The 19,173-nt window shown below is 43.4% G+C and overlaps 1 protein-coding gene across 5 annotated transcripts in view; it reads right to left on the bottom strand.

Annotated features, from left to right (window-relative positions):
* Positions 1-19,173, bottom strand: part of NAP1L1 (nucleosome assembly protein 1 like 1) — a 58,996-nt gene that overhangs the window by 24,390 nt on the left and 15,433 nt on the right. For 4 of the 5 annotated variants that reach the window (XM_069764565.1, XM_069764567.1, XM_069764568.1 and 1 more), the window contains exons 2-3: positions 2,443-2,478; positions 722-807 (exon numbers count right to left, since the gene is read on the bottom strand). In XM_069764565.1, coding sequence (XP_069620666.1) covers positions 722-807; positions 2,443-2,459 — 103 coding nt within the window. In that variant the 5' untranslated portion in view covers positions 2,460-2,478. Of the gene's footprint in view, positions 1-721; positions 808-2,442; positions 2,479-7,575; positions 7,595-19,173 lie in introns of those variants that run through there. The other variant, XM_069764566.1, reaches the window with a different exon arrangement.

Here is a 19,173-nt window from a genome sequence, read left to right as displayed (position 1 = left end):
CTTTTCTTTGCTTTTTTTTTTTTTAACAGTGTTCACTGAAGAGGTTAACTAGTGGGACGGTTTTATAGGTCAGGTAACTATGGATGCCTAGATACCAAATGTGTACTATTTTTTGTATTTACATAAATAAATATAATTTGTTTATTGGAATAATATTCTGTTTGTTTTACAATTACATTTTTTTTTTTTTTTTTTTTTTTTTTTTTTTACATTGTCCCAGGATGGGACATCAACTTTACACTGACAGATCGTTGATCCGATTCTGCTGCATTGCAGGCCATTAGATTGGAGTATCTGACCCAAGGAGGAGTGTCAACTCCTGCTCTGAGCTGACAGGCCACCGTCCCTGGGTGAACCAGCGGCCATTTTTCAGACCGGGGGTCACAATCGCTCTTTCCCAATGGGCACAAAGAGGGAGCTCCCTACCTCAGCGATGCCTCTCGATGTCGCTGTCACTATTGCCAACACCGATCGTGGGCATTGCTGCAGGGTAGATAAATCCTATGAAAATACCTGAATTTTTGCTTGGTTAGGAATGGGAATGAATGGCCCAGTCTTGAACTTGTTAAAGTAATCTTCCATGCAACAAGTCTTCAGATCCATTGAAAATATCGCTCATAAAGGTTCATAAGTGCCAAAACCATTTGAGCAGGTGATCAATAGTGCCAATTAAACTAAATGACAGGTCTGTTGGTTTGACCTAATCAAGCTCAATCAATACCTTTGATGCTAGGATCTTCTGCCGTCTCCTCCTCTTCAACTTCTTCCACATCTTCCATCTCTTGCTGGTCAAACTCTTGGTCTTTGCTGAAAAAATAAATAAATTACTGTAACAACTCTTAGGGTATGTGCACACGATGCAGATTTAGTGCAGAGCTGCAGCAGATTTTTCTGCAGCAGAAACGCTGCAGAACTGCACTGTGATTACAGTACAATGTAAATCAATGTGGAAAAAAAAAGCTGTGCACATGGTGCAGAAAAATCTGCGCAGAAACGCTGCAGATTTCAAAGTAGTGCATGTCACTTTTGTGCACCCCTCCATAATAGAAATCCGCAGGTGCGTTTTTTATGCAGATTTACGCACAAGAAACGCACAAGAAACCGCACCTGCAGATTCTGCCAGGAGATGCAGATTTTATGCAGAAAATTCTGCACCAAATCTGCATCGTGTGCACACAGCCTTAAAGTGGGTGTTCGAGCATGTGGACACGTTAAGCATTTGGTTCAGAAGTGTCTGCATCTCTTGGCAGGAAGAACGCAGCATAAAATATGCACTTTTTGCCACTCATTAGCATGGGTGAAATCTGCAGCATAGACTCAGATAACTTACATGCTGCAGATATAAGTCTGCAAGTCAAAAATAATCCTGAGACTTCAGGATTCTCATTCACCTTGCTGGCAATAGGAAAGCATTCAGGTCTTGTTACAGAGGTGCAGCAAAAAAAAAAAAAAAAAAAAAAAAAAGCCTGACAAATCTGGAATGTGTGCACAGGCCCTGAATAGCGTTAACTGCTTTTGGGCACCTACTCACAATTCGACAATAATTCTGCAAATAATGATTACATGGGTGCAATGGTCTGACCAAATAGGGTCAACATGATCATAGAAAGAATAGAGCCAGGATAAGAAATTACCACTCTAAAGCCATTAGCAGTTCACAAATGTATGCAAGATGTGCACTTCTGTACCCATAATTCATTTCTGCTGCTCTTGGCAATTTCATTTATTTCTGATTAGAGGGGCACTACCAGGCCATAACTTGCTCTGGGCAGAGAGGTGGTTGGTGCAAGCATCTGTAGGGCAGCACTGGAGTCCTGGGTTCAAATCCCACCCTGGACAACATCTGCAAGGAGTTTGTATGTTCTCCGAGTGTTTGCGTGGGTTCCCTCCCACATTCCAAAGACATACTGATAGGGAATTTAGATTGTGAGCCCCAATCGGGACAGCGATGTCGTCTGTAAAGCACTGTGTAATATGATAGCGCTATACAAGCAAAGCATACATAAAATTCTCACTATGCCAACAGAACTAGTCTAGAGAAACCAAGAGCATGCAGCCACCATGACATCAGTGGCTTAGAGGGAATCTGTCAGCAGGTTTGTTATGTAATCTGAGAGCAGTATGCATAGGTTCAGAACCTGAATCTAGTGCTTTGACAGAATCCTTGTTATTCCTGCTGTATAGGCAACAGTGCTCAAATGCCAATACGTATATGCCAGCCCACACCCGATTGGCAGTTGACAGATTCCCTTTAGGTTTACATAATAGGCACACAATCCATTCCCATAAGTACGAATGATAATACCAGAGGATGTCCCTTACACAGGATTAGTCCATCACCTACTAAAGTCACATATTGACATCCCCTTTAAGTTAACCAAGTCATATTAAAAAAGGCATATTCAGTACATAGAAAAAAAAGCAAATCTGGCAAATACTCACTTGTCTATGTTGGCCATTCTTCTCAGAAGTTAACACCTAACAGAGGAGAAATTCAATAGTTATTTGTGACAAAGCAATGTCCAAGACAAAACATCTTTCTACACAAGTCAGTTTAGGACCTCAGACAGCCTTTTCACAGATTAGGGCATCTGCCCACAATAAGGAATTGCTACGGCTTTGACACTATGCAGTGGCCACATGATACAGCATGGTGGACATGGGATTTCTAGAATTCCCATCCACTATGAATGTATGTGCACCTGCGGAAACAGACATGCTGAGCATCCTGCGGTCCAGTAGCATGACAATTTACCATGGAGACGCAAGTCTCCAGAAGAAATGTAACCAATAGAATGTATTGGATGCAGTAAATCCACACGGTTCAGTGATCACATGCTGATTTACCAGTGTTCAATAGAACAGCATTTTTAGAAGCATCGAAAATACAATGCATGCAAAACACTGATACTACAGGATCTTGTGCACATGGCTCTCTGTATTTCACCACAGATAGAAAAGAAAGCCATTATAATCTATGGGGCTGTTCATAAGTTTTTGGCAGAAACAACCATTTCTCCCTGCAGACTGATTTGACAGGGACCCCGACAGCAGGATTGTGCTCAGTAACCTACAGGGTCAGGTCAGTGCCATGTTATACTGATTAAAATGATACCTTGGTTGATGAAATCTATCTTGTGGTTATTTTATCTTTATTTTCAGTTAATGAGACTTTCGTGCTCCTGGTCGGCATTCATGTCATGCTCTGCTTAGCTATTCATACTGATTGCTTATGACAGGTCACTACTGATCCCTCAGTGACCTGCTCCACCGTATTTTGCATAATACATGTTTGGTTTAAAAAAAACAAAAAAAAAAAAAACACTGCAAGCCAAAGATGATTTCCAGGTCACCACCTGACAGCAACATGGAGGACGTCCTTATCCATAGTGGGACAGGAAACAACGAGAGTTTAAAAGGACCCTCCCACCCTTCAGTGTTTTTCCTGTCCCACTGTGGATAGGAACGACGAGAGTTCGTCCGTCTGTCCTGTGCAGAGTGAGGATCAGGGGCCTCGGCCTCTTCCTTCCCATTAGGAAGATTCTGCCACGATGACACCCGAGTCATAGGGTCCCTCAGCATTAACCGACGTAGCGCTGCTCCTGGTTTAGGGTCGCTTCCCCCTGAGGGGCGCAAGACCCTGATGTACCTGTCGGTAGCATCTCTGCTGGGTAAAGTCCTTAGCAGGCGGATCGGGTGGGGGCGCAGGTCATTTTGGAGGATTGGTATCAGCGTGGCTGCAGTCTGAGTGCAGCGAGTGCTCACTTCCGGATCGCGCTCCTGCGCGAGTCACTTCCGGTTCATGGCTGTCGCGCGCGGACACTTCTAAGTCACGGCCGGCAGCAGAGGGTCAGCGTCTTCCACGCCTCCTACTCCATGCCGAGCGTTTGGAGGTCCGGGACATGGCGGCAACGATAAAGGTATGTGGAGGGCTGAGGGGTCTTATCCAGCAATATGGAGGATAATGCAAAACCCGAGACAGTACAGGAGGCCCAGACGCATGCGAGTTCCAGGCAGAAGCCTGCTCCCTCAGTCTTTGATCACATAGCATGTGACATTTAGGCCATGTTCACACTATGCGGTTTTTACTGCGGAACCGCGGCGATTTTGCCGCTGCGGGTCCGCAGCTGTTTTCCATGCAGGGTACAGTACAATGTTACCCTATGGAAAACAAAAACCGCAGTGCACATGATGCGGAAAAACCTGGGAAAAAAACGCGCTGAATTGCTGCGGAAAAAAAGAAGGACCATGTCACTTCTTTGTGCAGAATCGCAGCGATTCTGCACCCATAGAAATGCATTGATCCGCTTACTTCCCGCATGGGGCTGTGCGCACCATGCGGGAAGTAATGCGGATAATGTGCGGGTTATACCCAGAGTGGAGGAGAGGAGACTCTCCTCCAGGCCCCGGGAACCATATTTGTGTTTAAAAAAAAGAATTAAAATAAAAAATAATGTTATACTCACCTCTGAAGTCTCAGCGCTGCACGCGGCCGTCCGGTCTCAGGTTTGCCATGCGACCAGGACCTTCGGTGACGTCGCGGTCACATGACCGTGACGTCACCGAAGGTCCTGGTCGCACAGCATCTTTGGAACCGGACCGCCGCCTGCAGCGCCGAGGAGATCGGGACGTCAGAGGGTGAGTATATCATGATTTTATTATTTTTAACACTACTACTGATGCTGCATATTGCTGCATATGCAGCATCAATAGTAGGGGTAAATCCCGCAGCGGAACCCGCAGGACAAACCGCGATAAATCTGCAGGGATAACCGCAGCGGGTTTGCCCTGCAGATTTATCAGATCCGCTGCAGGAGAACCCGCAGGACAGAACGCATAGTGTGAACATGGCCTTATCCCCACGTATATATTATGTGTTATAGGCGTCTGTGGCTAAGAAATCCGGTAAGTGCAGGAAATGTCCCATTTGTGCTACAAAACTTAAGACTCCTGGCAGAAGTCCCGAGTCATGCACCAGTCGTATCGTGAGAGAAGAACAGGCCTCTCTGATGACAAATATGAGGGCCATTGTCAGAGAGGAGGTGCAGGCCTCGATATCTGGCATCAATTTTCTCCAGCCCATCCAGTCTGACCCCCAGGATATACAGAGTTCCAAGAAAAGACAATCGGATCTGTCGTCCGAGGACAGCTCTTGAATCAGATCTGGAAGAGGAAGAATTAAGCAGAGATCCGGAGTATCTATATTCGTTTAATGATATAGAAGACTTTAGACTGCGCCTCCCTTTCAATCATGAAGTCAAGGACTGGGAGGATATCCCAAAAATTGACATTCCTCTTGCGAAAGTTTCTAAGAGAACCGCCATTCCATTTGAGGACTAACTTAACCCCTTCATGACCTTGGGATTTTTCGTTTTTCAGTGTTCGTTTTTCACTCCTATCCTTCCCAGAGCCATAACTTTTTTATTTTTCCATCAATTTGGCCATGTGAGGGCTTATTTTTTGCGGGACGAGTTGTACTTTTGAACGACATCATTGGTTTTAGCATGTCGTGTACTAGAAAACGGGGAAAAAAATTCCAAGTGCGGTGAAATTGCAAAAAAAAGTGCAATCCCACACTTGTTTTTTGTTTGGCTTTTTTGCTAGGTTCACTAAATGCTAAAACTGACCTGTTATTATGATTCTCCAGGTCAGTACGAGTTCATAGACACCTAACATGACTAGGTTATTTTTTACCTGAGTGGTGAAAAATTGATCGCCCGTTATTGCGTTTTAATGCAATGTCGCGGCGACCAAAAAAACGTAATTCTGGCGTTTCGCATTTTTTTCTCGCTACGCCGTTTAGTGATCAGGTTAATGCTTTTTTTTAATTGATAGATAAGGCGATTCTGAGCGCGGCGATACCAAATATGCGTAGATTTGATTTTTTTTTATTCATTTATTTTGATTGGGGCGAACGGGGGGTGATTTCAACTTTTATATTTTTTTCACATTTTTTTAACTTTTTTTTTTTACTTTTGCCATGCTTCAATGGCCTCCATGGGAGGCTAGAAGCAGGCATAGCACGATCGGCTCTGCTACATAGCAGCGAACATCAGATAGCAGCTATGTAGCAGAATTGCAGGTGTGCTGTGAGCGCCGACCACAAGGTGGCGCTCACAGCTGCAGAGGATCAGTAACCATAGAGGTCTCAAGGACCTCTACGGTTACTATACTGAAGCATCGCCGACCCCCGATCCATGTGACGGGGGTCGGCGATGTCATTTCCGGCCGCCTGGCCGGATGCGGTAGTTAAAGAGAAGGTACCGCGTTTGTAGGTCATTAATAAATCACTAATGTAGCACAACATGCTGCTATAAGCAAGTTTGAAATGCATGTGAAACAGATTTCATATGTTATATGAGTTTAAAGAATGCACTGGGGGCTGACATCTTGGTTTTGCAGCAGTAGCAGTGCCCCATCAGTGTCAAGATTATGGCAACATTGCAGCATTAGCAGTGAGCTGGGCACGCCTCTGTGGGCTGCACAACTCACTGCTGTAGGTGTGACTAGCTGCCATTTTATTATAGCCCTGTGCTCTCTATCTAGGACAGAAGAAGCCCTCACTGCTCCTCTGTACTCCAAGCAGGCAAGTCCTCTTCTCCCCACAAGCTGCCCTGTGTGCTTCTCCTGCTCCTGCTGTATCTCCCCCTCCCCCACAGTCCCTGTGATCTCCTGTAAGCTGCACTCACAGGAGAGGGAGAGAGAGAGGGAGAGAGGGAGAGAGGGAGAGAGGGAGAGAGGGGGAGAGGGGGAGAGGGGGAGAGGGGGAGAGAGAGGGAGAGGGAGAGAGAGAGAGAGAGAGAGAGAGAGAGAGAGAGAGAGAGAGAGAGAGAGAGAGAGAGAGAGAGAGAGAGAGAGAGAGAGAGAGAGAGAGAGAGAGAGATCTGACCTCGGACGTACTATCCCGTCCGAGGTCAGAAAGGGGTTAAAGGAGCCGATGGATCGCAAGGCGGATGGACTCTAGGAGAGCCTGGGAAAGCTCAGTGGCGGTAATCCGCACAAATATAGCGGCAACATCTGTGGCGCGGGCTATGGATTTGTGGGTAGATGACTTGAAGGCTCAGTTGTCAGCTAGAACCCCTAGAGAGACTATTAAAACAATCCATCTACTAAAATTAGCAACCGGTTTTCTAGCAGATGTTACTTCAGAGTCTGTTATGTTTACAGCAAGGGGTCAGTCTTTATCAAATGCAGCCAGGAGGGCCATATGGCTGAAACACTGGTCAGGTGATGTCCATTCTAAAAATAAGCTGTGCTCCATCCCTTTCTTTGGGTCCAAAGACCCTACCCCCTTTCTTGATGATATCCTGGAAAAAGCTTCAGATGAAAAGAATGGGTTTCCAGAGGAAAAACATAGGAAGTACCAGCCTTTTCGCAGGCACTATTATGGTCGGAGGTCAGACTATAGGGGTAAGGGAAAGCAAGGGAGATGGAGCTATCAAAAATGGGGAGAAAATAGGAACAAAAATAGGGATTCAGGTCCCTCAACTTCCAGATCAGAGTTCCGAAAGAAATGACGCCAACAGAATCGTGGGGCGGTTGTTAAACTTTCGGATAGAGTGGGGGAAAAATTACCAGAAGTCCTTGGGTTCTCCAGGTTATCTCTCGAGGGTACAAGATTGAATTCAACTCCCTTCCTCCATAAAGATTATTTGTGTCCAATGTCCATCTCTCTTCAGTCTCCCCTATGTGGTTAGACATCCAGGAGCTTCTGCAAATGGCCGAAATATCCCCAGTTACTCATCGGGAGGTAGGAAAAGGTCTTTCCGGGACCAGCTGCTTGGAAAGAATCACCAAACCGCGCGCCGTAAGGACATTATTGCAAGAGCTTGGCTGAGTAGATTACACAAGAAGGAAAACACACAGCAAGTCAGCAGGATCTAGGAGCAACATGGCAGATGTGACAACCTACATGGTGAGCTGCAGCATGTGCTACATGTTCACAGATCGACCAGAAGAAGAATTAAATTTCACCTGTAAGAAGTGTAGACTAGTGGCCCTTTTAGAAGAAAAGGTGCGGGGTCTGGAAGAAAGAATAGCAACTTTGAAACTCATCAAAGAGAATCAAGACTTTCTAGACAGAACAGAAGCATCTCTACTGGTCACAGAAGGTGAAAAAAGTGTCAGAGAACCTCCAAAAGCAGATGAGTGGAAGCATGTGACCAAAAGAAGCAAGAAGACCATGGAGAAATCACCAACCACACAACTGAAGAACCGATATCAAATCTTTGTAGAGGATGAAGATGGCACACCTAAAGATGAAGCAATACCAGCAAGCAAAAAAGAAAAGGGCACACAGCAACAAGTGACAGCAAAAAGTACAGCCAAGAAGCAACGAAGAATGGTGGTGGTGGGAGACTCACTACTGAGAGGCACAGAAGCAGCCATCTGCAGACCGGACATAACTGCAAGAGAAGTATGCTGCCTTCCAGGTGCGATGATCAAGGATGTGACCGATAGGATACCAAAGCTCTTCAGCTCCAAGGACGTCCACCCATTTCTTCTGATACATGTTGGCACCAATGACACGGCAAGGAAGGACCTACCGACAATCTGCAAAGACTTTGAAGAGTTGGGGAAGAAAGTAAAGGAACTGGATGCACAGGTAGTTTTTTCTTCTATCCTTCCAGTAGACGGGCATGGCACCAGGAGATGGAACAGGATCCTTGATGCAAACAACTGGCTGAGACAATGGTGCAGACAACAAGGATTCTGATTCCTGGACCACGGTGTGAATTACTTGTACGATGGGCTCCTCGCCAGAGACAGACTACACCTCAACAAACCTGGGAAACACACATTCGCCAGAAGACTCGCTACACTCATCAGGAGGGCGTTAAACTAGAAGAAGAGGGGACGGGAAGAAAAACATTAGACTTGAACAAAGAAGATCCAGGAAAACACTCAGAAGGGAGGTAAGAACATTTCTAAAACAATCCACAGCGAGGAGATTGGAACAAAACAAAATCCTCTAAACTGCATGCTCGCAAACGCCAGAAGCCTGACAAACAAGATGGAAGAACTAGAAGCAGAAATATCTACAGGTAACTTTGACATAGTGGGAATAACCGAGACATGGTTAGATGAAAGCTATGACTGGGCAGTTAACTTACAGGGTTACAGTCTGTTTAGAAAGGATCGTAAAAATCGGAGAGGAGGAGGGGTTTGTCTCTATGTAAAGTCTTGTCTAAAGTCCACTTTAAGGGAGGATATTAGCGAAGGAAATGAGGATGTCGAGTCCATATGGGTCGAAATTCATGGAGGGAAAAATGGTAACAAAATTCTCATTGGAGTCTGTTACAAACCCCCAAATATAACAGAAACAATGGAAAGTCTACTTCTAAAGCAGATAGATGAAGCTGCAACCCATAATGAGGTCCTGGTTATGGGGGACTTTAACTACCCGGATATTAACTGGGAAACAGAAACCTGTGAAACCCATAAAGGCAACAGGTTTCTGCTAATAACCAAGAAAAATTATCTTTCACAATTGGTGCAGAATCCAACCAGAGGAGCAGCACTTTTAGACCTAATAATATCTAATAGACCTGACAGAATAACAAATCTGCAGGTGGTTGGGCATCTAGGAAATAGCGACCACAATATTGTACAGTTTCACCTGTCTTTCACTAGGGGGACTTGTCAGGGAGTCACAAAAACACTGAACTTTAGGAAGGCAAAGTTTGACCAGCTTAGAGATGCCCTTAATCTGGTAGACTGGGACAGTATCCTCAGAAATAAGAATACAGATAATAAATGGGAAATGTTTAAGAACATCCTAAATAGGCAGTGTAAGCGGTTTATACCTTGTGGGAATAAAAGGACTAGAAATAGGAAAAACCCAATGTGGCTAAACAAAGAAGTAAGACAGGCAATTAACAGTAAAAAGAAAGCATTTGCACTACTAAAGCAGGATGGCACCATTGAAGCTCTAAAAAACTATAGGGAGAGAAATACTTTATCTAAAAAACTAATTAAAGCTGCCAAAAAGGAAACAGAGAAGCACATTGCTAAGGAGAGTAAAACTAATCCCAAACTGTTATTCAACTATATCAATAGTAAAAGAATAAAAACTGAAAATGTAGGCCCCTTAAAAAATAGTGAGGAAAGAATGGTTGTAGATGACGAGGAAAAAGCCAACATATTAAACACCTTCTTCTCCACGGTATTCACGGTGGAAAATGAAATGCTAGGTGAAATCCCAAGAAACAATGAAAACCCTATATTAAGGGTCACCAATCTAACCCAAGAAGAGGTGCGAAACCGGCTAAATAAGATTAAAATAGATAAATCTCCGGGTCCGGATGGCATACACCCACGAGTACTAAGAGAACTAAGTAATGTAATAGATAAACCATTATTTCTTATTTTTAGTGACTATAGCGACAGGGTCTGTTCCGCAGGACTGGCGCATAGCAAATGTGGTGCCAATATTCAAAAAGGGCTCTAAAAGTCAACCTGGAAATTATAGGCCAGTAAGTCTAACCTCTATTGTTGGTAAAATATTTGAAGGGTTTCTGAGGGATGTTATTCGGGATTATCTCAATGAGAATAACTGTTTAACTCCATATCAGCATGGTTTTATGAGAAATCGCTCCTGTCAAACCAATCTAATCAGTTTTTATGAAGAGGTAAGCTATAGGCTGGACCACGGTGAGTCATTGGACGTGGTATATCTCGATTTTTCCAAAGCGTTTGATACCGTGCCGCACAAGAGGTTGGTACACAAAATGAGAATGCTTGGTCTGGGGGAAATTGTGTGTAAATGGGTTAGTAACTGGCTTAATGATAGAAAGCAGAGGGTGGTTATAAATGGTATAGTCTCTAACTGGGTCGCTGTGACCAGTGGGGTACCGCAGGGGTCAGTATTGGGACCTGTTCTCTTCAACATATTCATTAATGATCTGGTAGAAGGTTTACACAGTAAAATATCGATATTTGCAGATGATACAAAACTATGTAAAGCAGTTAATACAAGAGAAGATAGTATTCTGCTACAGATGGATCTGGATAAGTTGGAAACTTGGGCTGAAAGGTGGCAGATGAGGTTTAACAATGATAAATGTAAGGTTATACACATGGGAAGAAGGAATCAATGTCACCATTACACACTGAACGGGAAACCACTGGGTAAATCTGACAGGGAGAAGGACTTGGGGATCCTAGTTAATGATAAACTTACCTGGAGCAGCCAGTGCCAGGCAGCAGCTGCCAAGGCAAACAGGATCATGGGGTGCATTAAAAGAGGTCTGGATACACATGATGAGTGTATTATACTGCCTCTGTACAAATCCCTAGTTAGACCGCACATGGAGTACTGTGTCCAGTTTTGGGCACCGGTGCTCAGGAAGGATATAATGCAACTAGAGAGTACAAAGGAGGGCAACAAAATTAATAAAGGGGATGGGAGAACTACAATACCCAGATAGATTAGCGAAATTAGGATTATTTAGTCTAGAAAAAAGACGACTGAGGGGCGATCTAATAACCATGTATAAGTATATAAGGGGACAATACAAATATCTCGCTGAGGATCTGTTTATACCAAGGAAGGTGACGGGCACAAGGGCAGTGAGAATCTGGAATTGCTTGCCTGAGGAGGTGGTGATGGCGAACTCAGTCGAGGGGTTCAAGAGAGGCCTGGATGTCTTCCTGGAGCAGAACAATATTGTATCATACAATTAGGTTCTGTAGAAGGACGTAGATCTGGGGATTTATTATGATGGAATATAGGCTGAACTGGATGGACAAATGTCTTTTTTCGGCCTTACTAACTATGTTACTATGTTACTATTACTCAGGCCTCTTTATAAAAAAGCCCTCTGGAGAATCCAGAACTATAATAAACTTCAAGCCCCTAAACAGATTGCTAGAATACAAGAGGTTCAAAATGGAATCCATTCACTCTACAATTCCCCTCTTAGGAAAGGACATAGTAATGTGCACTTTGGATCTAAAGAGTGCATATTATCATGTACCAATCTGATCACCAAAAATACCTCAGATTTGCAGTAGAAAAGGAAGGAAGAGTCTACCATTACCAGTTTTGCTGCCTCCCTTTCGGGTTGGCAACAGCGCCCAGAGTTTTTACAAAACTTGTAGTAAAAGTAGTGGCTTATCTGAGAAATAGAGACATCATGATAGTACCTATTTAGAGGATTTCCTAATAAAGGCAGACTATAGGGCAGCTCAAGATCGATTGTCTGTTGGTGATCTCCACTCTGTAGATATTAGGTTGGGTGGTGAACTGGTCAAAGTCAGACCTAACACCCAAACCAAGAATAAAGTTTTCTAGGAGTTATCCTAGACTCAATGTCAGACAATCTTGTCTTCCGGACGAGAAGAGGACCGATATAATAAGAATTTGCAATTTTTCAAGAAAGTCTCCATCAGGGATGCAATGAGGATCCTTGGGTTGATGATGGCCTGCATTCCTTGCGTCAACTGGAGTCGATCTCATTCCTGTCAGTTACAGAGAGTGGTTCTTGCCTCCTGGGACAGAAGACAGACTTCTCTGGACAGGGAGTTCTGTCTATCCCATCAGGTCAGATGATACCTACACTGGTGGACTGTTCCCAGAAATCTCCAGGTCGGCATTCCGTGGATCCAGTCTCCAGCAGTTACTGTGACCACAGACGCAAGCCAACAGGGTTGGGGCGGTCAAGTCCTCAGAACAAACTATCAGGGACAGTGGAATTCAGAAGACAGCAAGAATTCCTCGAATCACAGAACTACGTGCAGTCTGGAAAGTCCTCTATTCGGCACAAGCTCTGCTAAAGAACAAACACCTGAAGATTCTCAAAGTACAACACGACAACGGTAGCCTTTCTTCGGCATCAGGGTGGTCCAAGACATCCCAAATTACAGCAGTTAGCGGATCAAATCTTCAGTTGGGCAAAGAGATCGGTTCTCTCAATTTCAGCTGTACATCTAGAGGGTTCGAAGAACCAAGTGGCGGATTTTCTGAGCAGAAAGAAGCCATCAGCCACAGAGTGGGAGCTAAACAGCGAAATTTTCAGCGAGCTATGCCAGCGCTGAGGAACTCTAGATGTGGACTTATTCTCCATCAGACGGAACGTGAAGGTCAAAACTTTTTGTTCACTGAACCCTTGGGAAAGACCGGTGGGAGTGGACACTCTCCCAATCGTGGAGCAGGGGTCTCATATGCTTTCCCCCCTCTTGCACTATTTCCAAGCATCCTCAGGAAGATATGCGAGGACAGAGCTCGGATCATTCTAGTGGTTCTATTCTGGCCCAAGAGGAGCTGGTTTCCTTTACTAAAAAAGTTGGCAGTAGAAGAGCCTTTTCTACTTCCGAAAAGAAGGGATCTACTCCTCCAGGGGCCAGTTCTCCATCAAAACCCGGACAGCCTCCAATTAGCGGCTTGGATCTTGAATGCCAGATCCTGAAAGCAAAAGGTCTAGCAGAAGAAGTCATCTCCATCCTCCAAGCAAGTAGGAAGCCAGTAACTTCTGCAATATAAAAATTTGGAAAACGTTCTGCAGTTTGTGGAGACACGATGGTTGAGCTTGATCACCCTAACATTCCCAAGATCCTTGATTTTTTGCAGCAGGGATTTAAGAAAGGTCTTAAACCGAGTACTCAGTTCAAGTGGCAGCCCTTAGCGTATTTTATGATACTTCCCTAGCCTGCCACCCCTGGATAGCTTGATTTTCCAGGGCAGCTCTGAGGCCAAGACCCTTAATCAGGAGAACCATCCCACCTTGGGATCTTAACCTAGTCCTTAATGAATTGTGCAAAGATCCCTTTGACCTAGCTGAAGATATAGACATCGCTAATCTCTCCCTCAAGACAGCTTTTCTAGTGGCCATTACTTCGGCTAAAGGTACCGTCACACTCAGCAACGAGAACGACAGATCCGTGACGTTGCAGCATCCAGGATAGTGTTCTCGTGTTTGACATGCAGCAGTGATCTGGATCCCGCTGTGCCATTGCTGGTCGGAGCTAGAAGTCCAGAACTTTATTTCGTCGTCAGGTCGGCGTGTATCGTCATGTTTGACAGCAAAAGCAACAATGCCAGCAATGTTTTACATGGAGCTAACAACCAGCGAGAACGATAAGTGAGTCGCTGTTACGTCACTGGATCGCTCCTGCATCGTTCTGGAGTTGCTGTGTTTGACGTCTCTACAGCGACCTAAACAGCGACGCTCCAGCAATCGGCTCGTTGTCTATATCGCTGCAGCGTCGCTGAGTGTGACGGTACCTTAAGAGATTGGGAGAACTCTAGGCCCTGTCCATTCAAAATCCCCATTTGCAGATATTTGATGATAGACTAGTCTTAAGGCTTGACCCAGGTTTTCTTCCTAAGGTGGTTTTTAAAGCATCGGGTATTCTAGAACAGGGGTCCCCAACTCCAGTACTCAAGGCCCACCAACAGGTCATGCTTTCAGGATTTCCTTTGCATTGCACAGGTGATGCAATTATTACCTGGGCAAGACTAAGGAAATCCTGAAAACATGACATGTTGGTGGGCCTTGAGGACTGGAGTTGGGGACCCCTGTTCTAGAATATGTATGAATGTATATAGCAACCACATAGTATATAGCACAGGCCACGTAGTATATAGGAGTACTACGTCCATAACGACCTGACCTATAAAACTGTCCCACTAGTTAAGGCTTCTTTCACACTAGCGTCGGAATCTCCCCATCGCAATGCGTCGGGGAGAGATTCCGACGCTAGCGTTTGCTGCATTGCACAATGGAGGCAGCGGATGCATTTTTCCTGCGCGTCCGCTGCCCCATTGTAAGGTGCGGGGAGGTGGGGGCGGTCCATCAGGAGAAAAAAACGTTACATGTAGCGTTTTTTTCTCCCGACGGTCCGCCAAAGCACGACGCATCTGTCGCAAGACTGATGCAAAGTGCGGCAATTCGTCGCAAATGCGTCATCAATACAAGTCTATGGGGAAAAAATGCATCCTGCAAGCACTTTTGCAGGATGCGTTTTTTCTGCAAAACGACGCATTGTGACGGATTTAAAAAAAGCTAGTGTGAAAGTACCCTAACCCCTTTAGTGAACACCGTATTAAATAAAAAAATTAAAAAAAAAACACAAGGTAAAAAACAATGCTTTATCCTACCGCTGAACATAAAGCGGAATAACACGATCAAATAGACGGGTATAAACAAACACATTACCTCTGAAAGGGTCATCTTGTCCCATGTCATTCCATATCAAGTGATCCAAATATGAATATTTTATTTTACCTGAAGTCTTTAGTTTTTATTTTTTGTTTTTATGAAGTACAACTTTAGTTAATTACAAATTAAAATTTCTCTCTTCAGTTACTTTACAGATTTTTAAATTTTTGAAAAAGTTCGGATTTTGGCCTGGTATGGCTTTATATTTTTTTATCATATCTCAGGTTAGAATTAAGATAAAGAGATAGGAGAGGCATCATTGTTCTCAAAACGGTGCCAGCTTTCATTTGATGTGTCAAGACTATTTCTTGATATTTTGTTTTGGAGAAATCAAATTCAAAATTTTGATGCGCAATTGTGAAAAAAAAAAAACGTATGTTTTAAAATTGTGAAAACATGCACGTGTGTTACTTGTGTTCTTGTTTATATTTGTACAGGGATTCAACTTGGGACCTGTCTTTTTTTTTTTTTTTTTTTTTTTTTTAACCCCTTTATCCACAAGGGTGGTTTGCACGTTAATGACCAGGCCAATTTTTAGGGTATGTGCACGCGTCAGGATTTCTGGCAGAAATTTTCCTGACAAAAACCTGACATTTCTGCCAGAAATCCGCATGCGTTTTTTTCGCATTTTTTCCCCAAATGCATAGAATTGCAGGAAAAACGCAGAAAATCTGCAAAAATAATGAACACGCTCATTTTTTTTACCACGATGCGTTTTTTTCGCAGTAAAAAACGCATCCATGTGCACAAAACATGCAGAATGCATTCTAAATGATAGAATGCATAATGTATGCAGTTTTAATGAGTTTATAGCGTAAAAAACCTGAACGTGTGCACATAGCCTTACAATTCTGACCACTGTCCTTTTATGAGGTTATAACTCTGGAACGCTTCAACGGATCCCAGTGATTCTGACATTGTTTTCTTGTGACATATTGCACTTCATGATAGTGGTAAAATTACTTTGATATTACCTGCGTTTATTTGTGAAAAAAAAAAAAGGAAATTTGGTGAAAATTTTGCAGTTTTCCAACTTTGAATTTTTATGCAATTAAATCACAGAGATGTCACACAAAATACTTAAGTAACATCTCCCACATGTCTACTTTACATCAGCACAATTTTGGAACCAAAAATTTTTTTTTGTTAGGGAGTTATAAGGGTTAAAAGTTGACCAGCAATTTCCCGTTTTTACAACACCATTTTTTTTTTTTTTTTTGAAGGGACCACATCTCATTTGAAGTCATTTTGAGGGGTCTACTTTTTTTTTTTTTTAAGTGTGACACAATTCTAAAAACTGCACCCCTCAAGGTGCTCAAACCACATTCAAGAAGTATATTAACCCTTCAGGTGCTTCACAGGAATTTTTGGAATGTTTAAAAAAAAAAAAAATGAACATTTAATTTTTTTTTTCACAAAAAATTTACTTCAGCTCCAATTTGTTTTATTTTACCAAGGGTAACATGACAAAATGGACCCCAAAAGTTGTTGTACAATTTGTCCTGAGTACACCGATGCCCCATATGTGGGGGTAAACCACTGTTTGGGCGCATGGGAGAGCTCGGAAGGGAAGGAGCGCCGTTTGACTTTAATGCAAAATTGACAGGAATTGAGATGGGACGCCATGTTGCATTTGGAGAGCCACTGATGTGCCTAAACATTAAAACCCCCCACAAGTGACACCATTTTGGAAAGTAGACCCCCTAAGGAACTTATCTAGATGTGTTGTGAGAACTTTGAACCCCCAAGTTTTTCACTACAGTTTATAACGCGGAGCCGTGAAAATAAAATAAAAAATCTTTTTTCCCCCACAAAAATTATTTTTTAGCCCCCAGTTTTGTATTTTCCCCCAAGGGTAACAGGACAAATTGGACAACAACTTTTGGGGTCCAATTTCTCCTGAGTACGCCGATACCCCATATGTTGGGGTAAACCCGTTTGGGCACACGGGAGAGCTTGGAAGGGAAGGAGCACTGTTTTACTTTTTCAACGCAGAATTGGCTGGAATTGAGATCGGACGCCATGTCGCGTTTGGAGAGCCCCTGATGTGCCTAAACAGTGGAAACCCCCCCCCCCCCCCCCAATTATAACAAACCCCAACACATCCCTAACCCTAATCCCAACGGTAAACCTAACCACACCTCTAACCCAGACACACCCCTAACCCTAATCCCAACTGCAAATGTAATCCTAACCCTAACTTTAGCCCCAACCTTAACTGTAGCCTTAACCCTAGCGGGAAAATGGAAATAAATACATTTTTTTAATTTTTTAGTTTTTTCCCCTAACTAAGGGGATGATGAAAGGGGGTTTGATTTACTTTTATAGCGGGTTATTTAGCAGATTTTTATGATTGGCAGCCGTCACACACTGAAAGACGCTTTTTATTGCAAACAATGTTTTTTGCGTTACCAGATTTTGAGAGCTATAATATTTCCATATTTGAGTCCACAGTCATGCGAGGTCTTGTTGTTTGCGGGACGAGTTGACGTTTTTATTGGTAACATTTTCGGGCACGTGACACTTTTTGAGCGCTTTTTATTCCGATTTTTGTGAGGCAGAATGACCAAAACCAGCTATTCATGAATTTCTTTTGGGGGAGGCGTTTATACTGTTCCACTTTGGGGAAAATTTGATAAAGTTTTATTCTTCGGGTCAGTACGATTACAGCGATACCTCATTTACATAATTTTATGTTTTTTGCGCTTTTATACGATAACTTTTATAGAAAAAATTTTTTGCATCGCTTTATTCTGAGGACTATAACTTATTTTTTCACTGATGATGCTGTATGGCAGCTCGTTTTTTGCGGGACAAGATGACGTTTTCAGCGGTACTTTTGGTTATTTATATCCATCTTTTTGATCGCGTGTTATTCCACTTTTTGTTTGGCGGTATAATAAAGCGTTTTTCTGCGTCTTTTTACGGTGTTCACTGAAGGAGTTAACTGGTGATATAGTTTTATAGGTGGGGTCGTTATGGATGCGGCGATACTAAATGTGTACTTTTGTTTCTTTTTATGTAGATAAAGAAATGTATTTATAGTAAGAATTTTTTTTTTTTTTTTTTTTTTTTTTTTACACACACACACCCACATTATAACATTGCCCCAGGGGGGGCATCATGTTATAGTGTAAGATCGCTGATCTGACACTTTGCTGTGCACTGTGTTAGATCAGCGATCTGACGTGCACTTTTCCCATGCTTCCCGGCGCCTGCTCTGAGCAGGCGCAGTGAAGCCACCTCCCTGCAGGACCCGAATGCTGCGGCCATCTTGGATCCGGGCCTGCAAGGAGGAGGCGGTAAGAGACCCTCGCAGCAACGCGATCACATTGCGTTGCTCCGGGGGTCTCAGGGAAGACCGCAGGGAGCCCCCTCACTGCGCGATGCTTCCCTAAACCGCCGGCACACTGCGATCATGTTTGATCGCAGTGTGCCGGGGGTTAATGTGCCGGGGCGGTCCGTGACCGCTCCTGGCACATAGTGCCAGATGTCAGCTGCGATAAGCAGCTGACACCCAGCCGCGATCCCCCAGTGAGCGCGGCCGATCGCTATGACGTACTATCCCGTCGAGGGTCAGATGGTGACCTGGGCCTATCTGACCCTCGACGGGATAGTACGTCTAAGGTCAGAAAGGGGTTAAGCCTTGAATCATCTGATTTTATGTTTGTGCGAGTTTCTTCCCTTTTTCTTTTCAAATTACAACTTATTGAATTCAACATTTATATGCAACAATAAAGAAACACAAATATGGAAGTGCCAGAATAAATACATCTTAATCATAACAACTTGCTCAGCATTTTCAACCTGAATTCATTGAACAAGCTAAAAGAAAAAAAGTGATCATATCCTCAAGTGTGATTTTTTTAAATACAGTCTCATCCTAATTATATATTAAAAACAAAATTAAAAAAAAAAAAAACCAATATTTTTACCACCTATTTATACATGTAACAAATTTTTTTCTATTATATCACTAAACATGTAATTTATGAAGTGTTTAAGAAGAATT

The sequence above is a fragment of the Ranitomeya imitator genome, chromosome 4, assembly GCF_032444005.1.
Source record: "Ranitomeya imitator isolate aRanImi1 chromosome 4, aRanImi1.pri, whole genome shotgun sequence".
NCBI lineage: Eukaryota > Metazoa > Chordata > Amphibia > Anura > Dendrobatidae > Ranitomeya > Ranitomeya imitator.
Note: the sequence above shows the minus strand (reverse complement) of the source record. Positions and strands in the feature narration are given on the sequence as shown.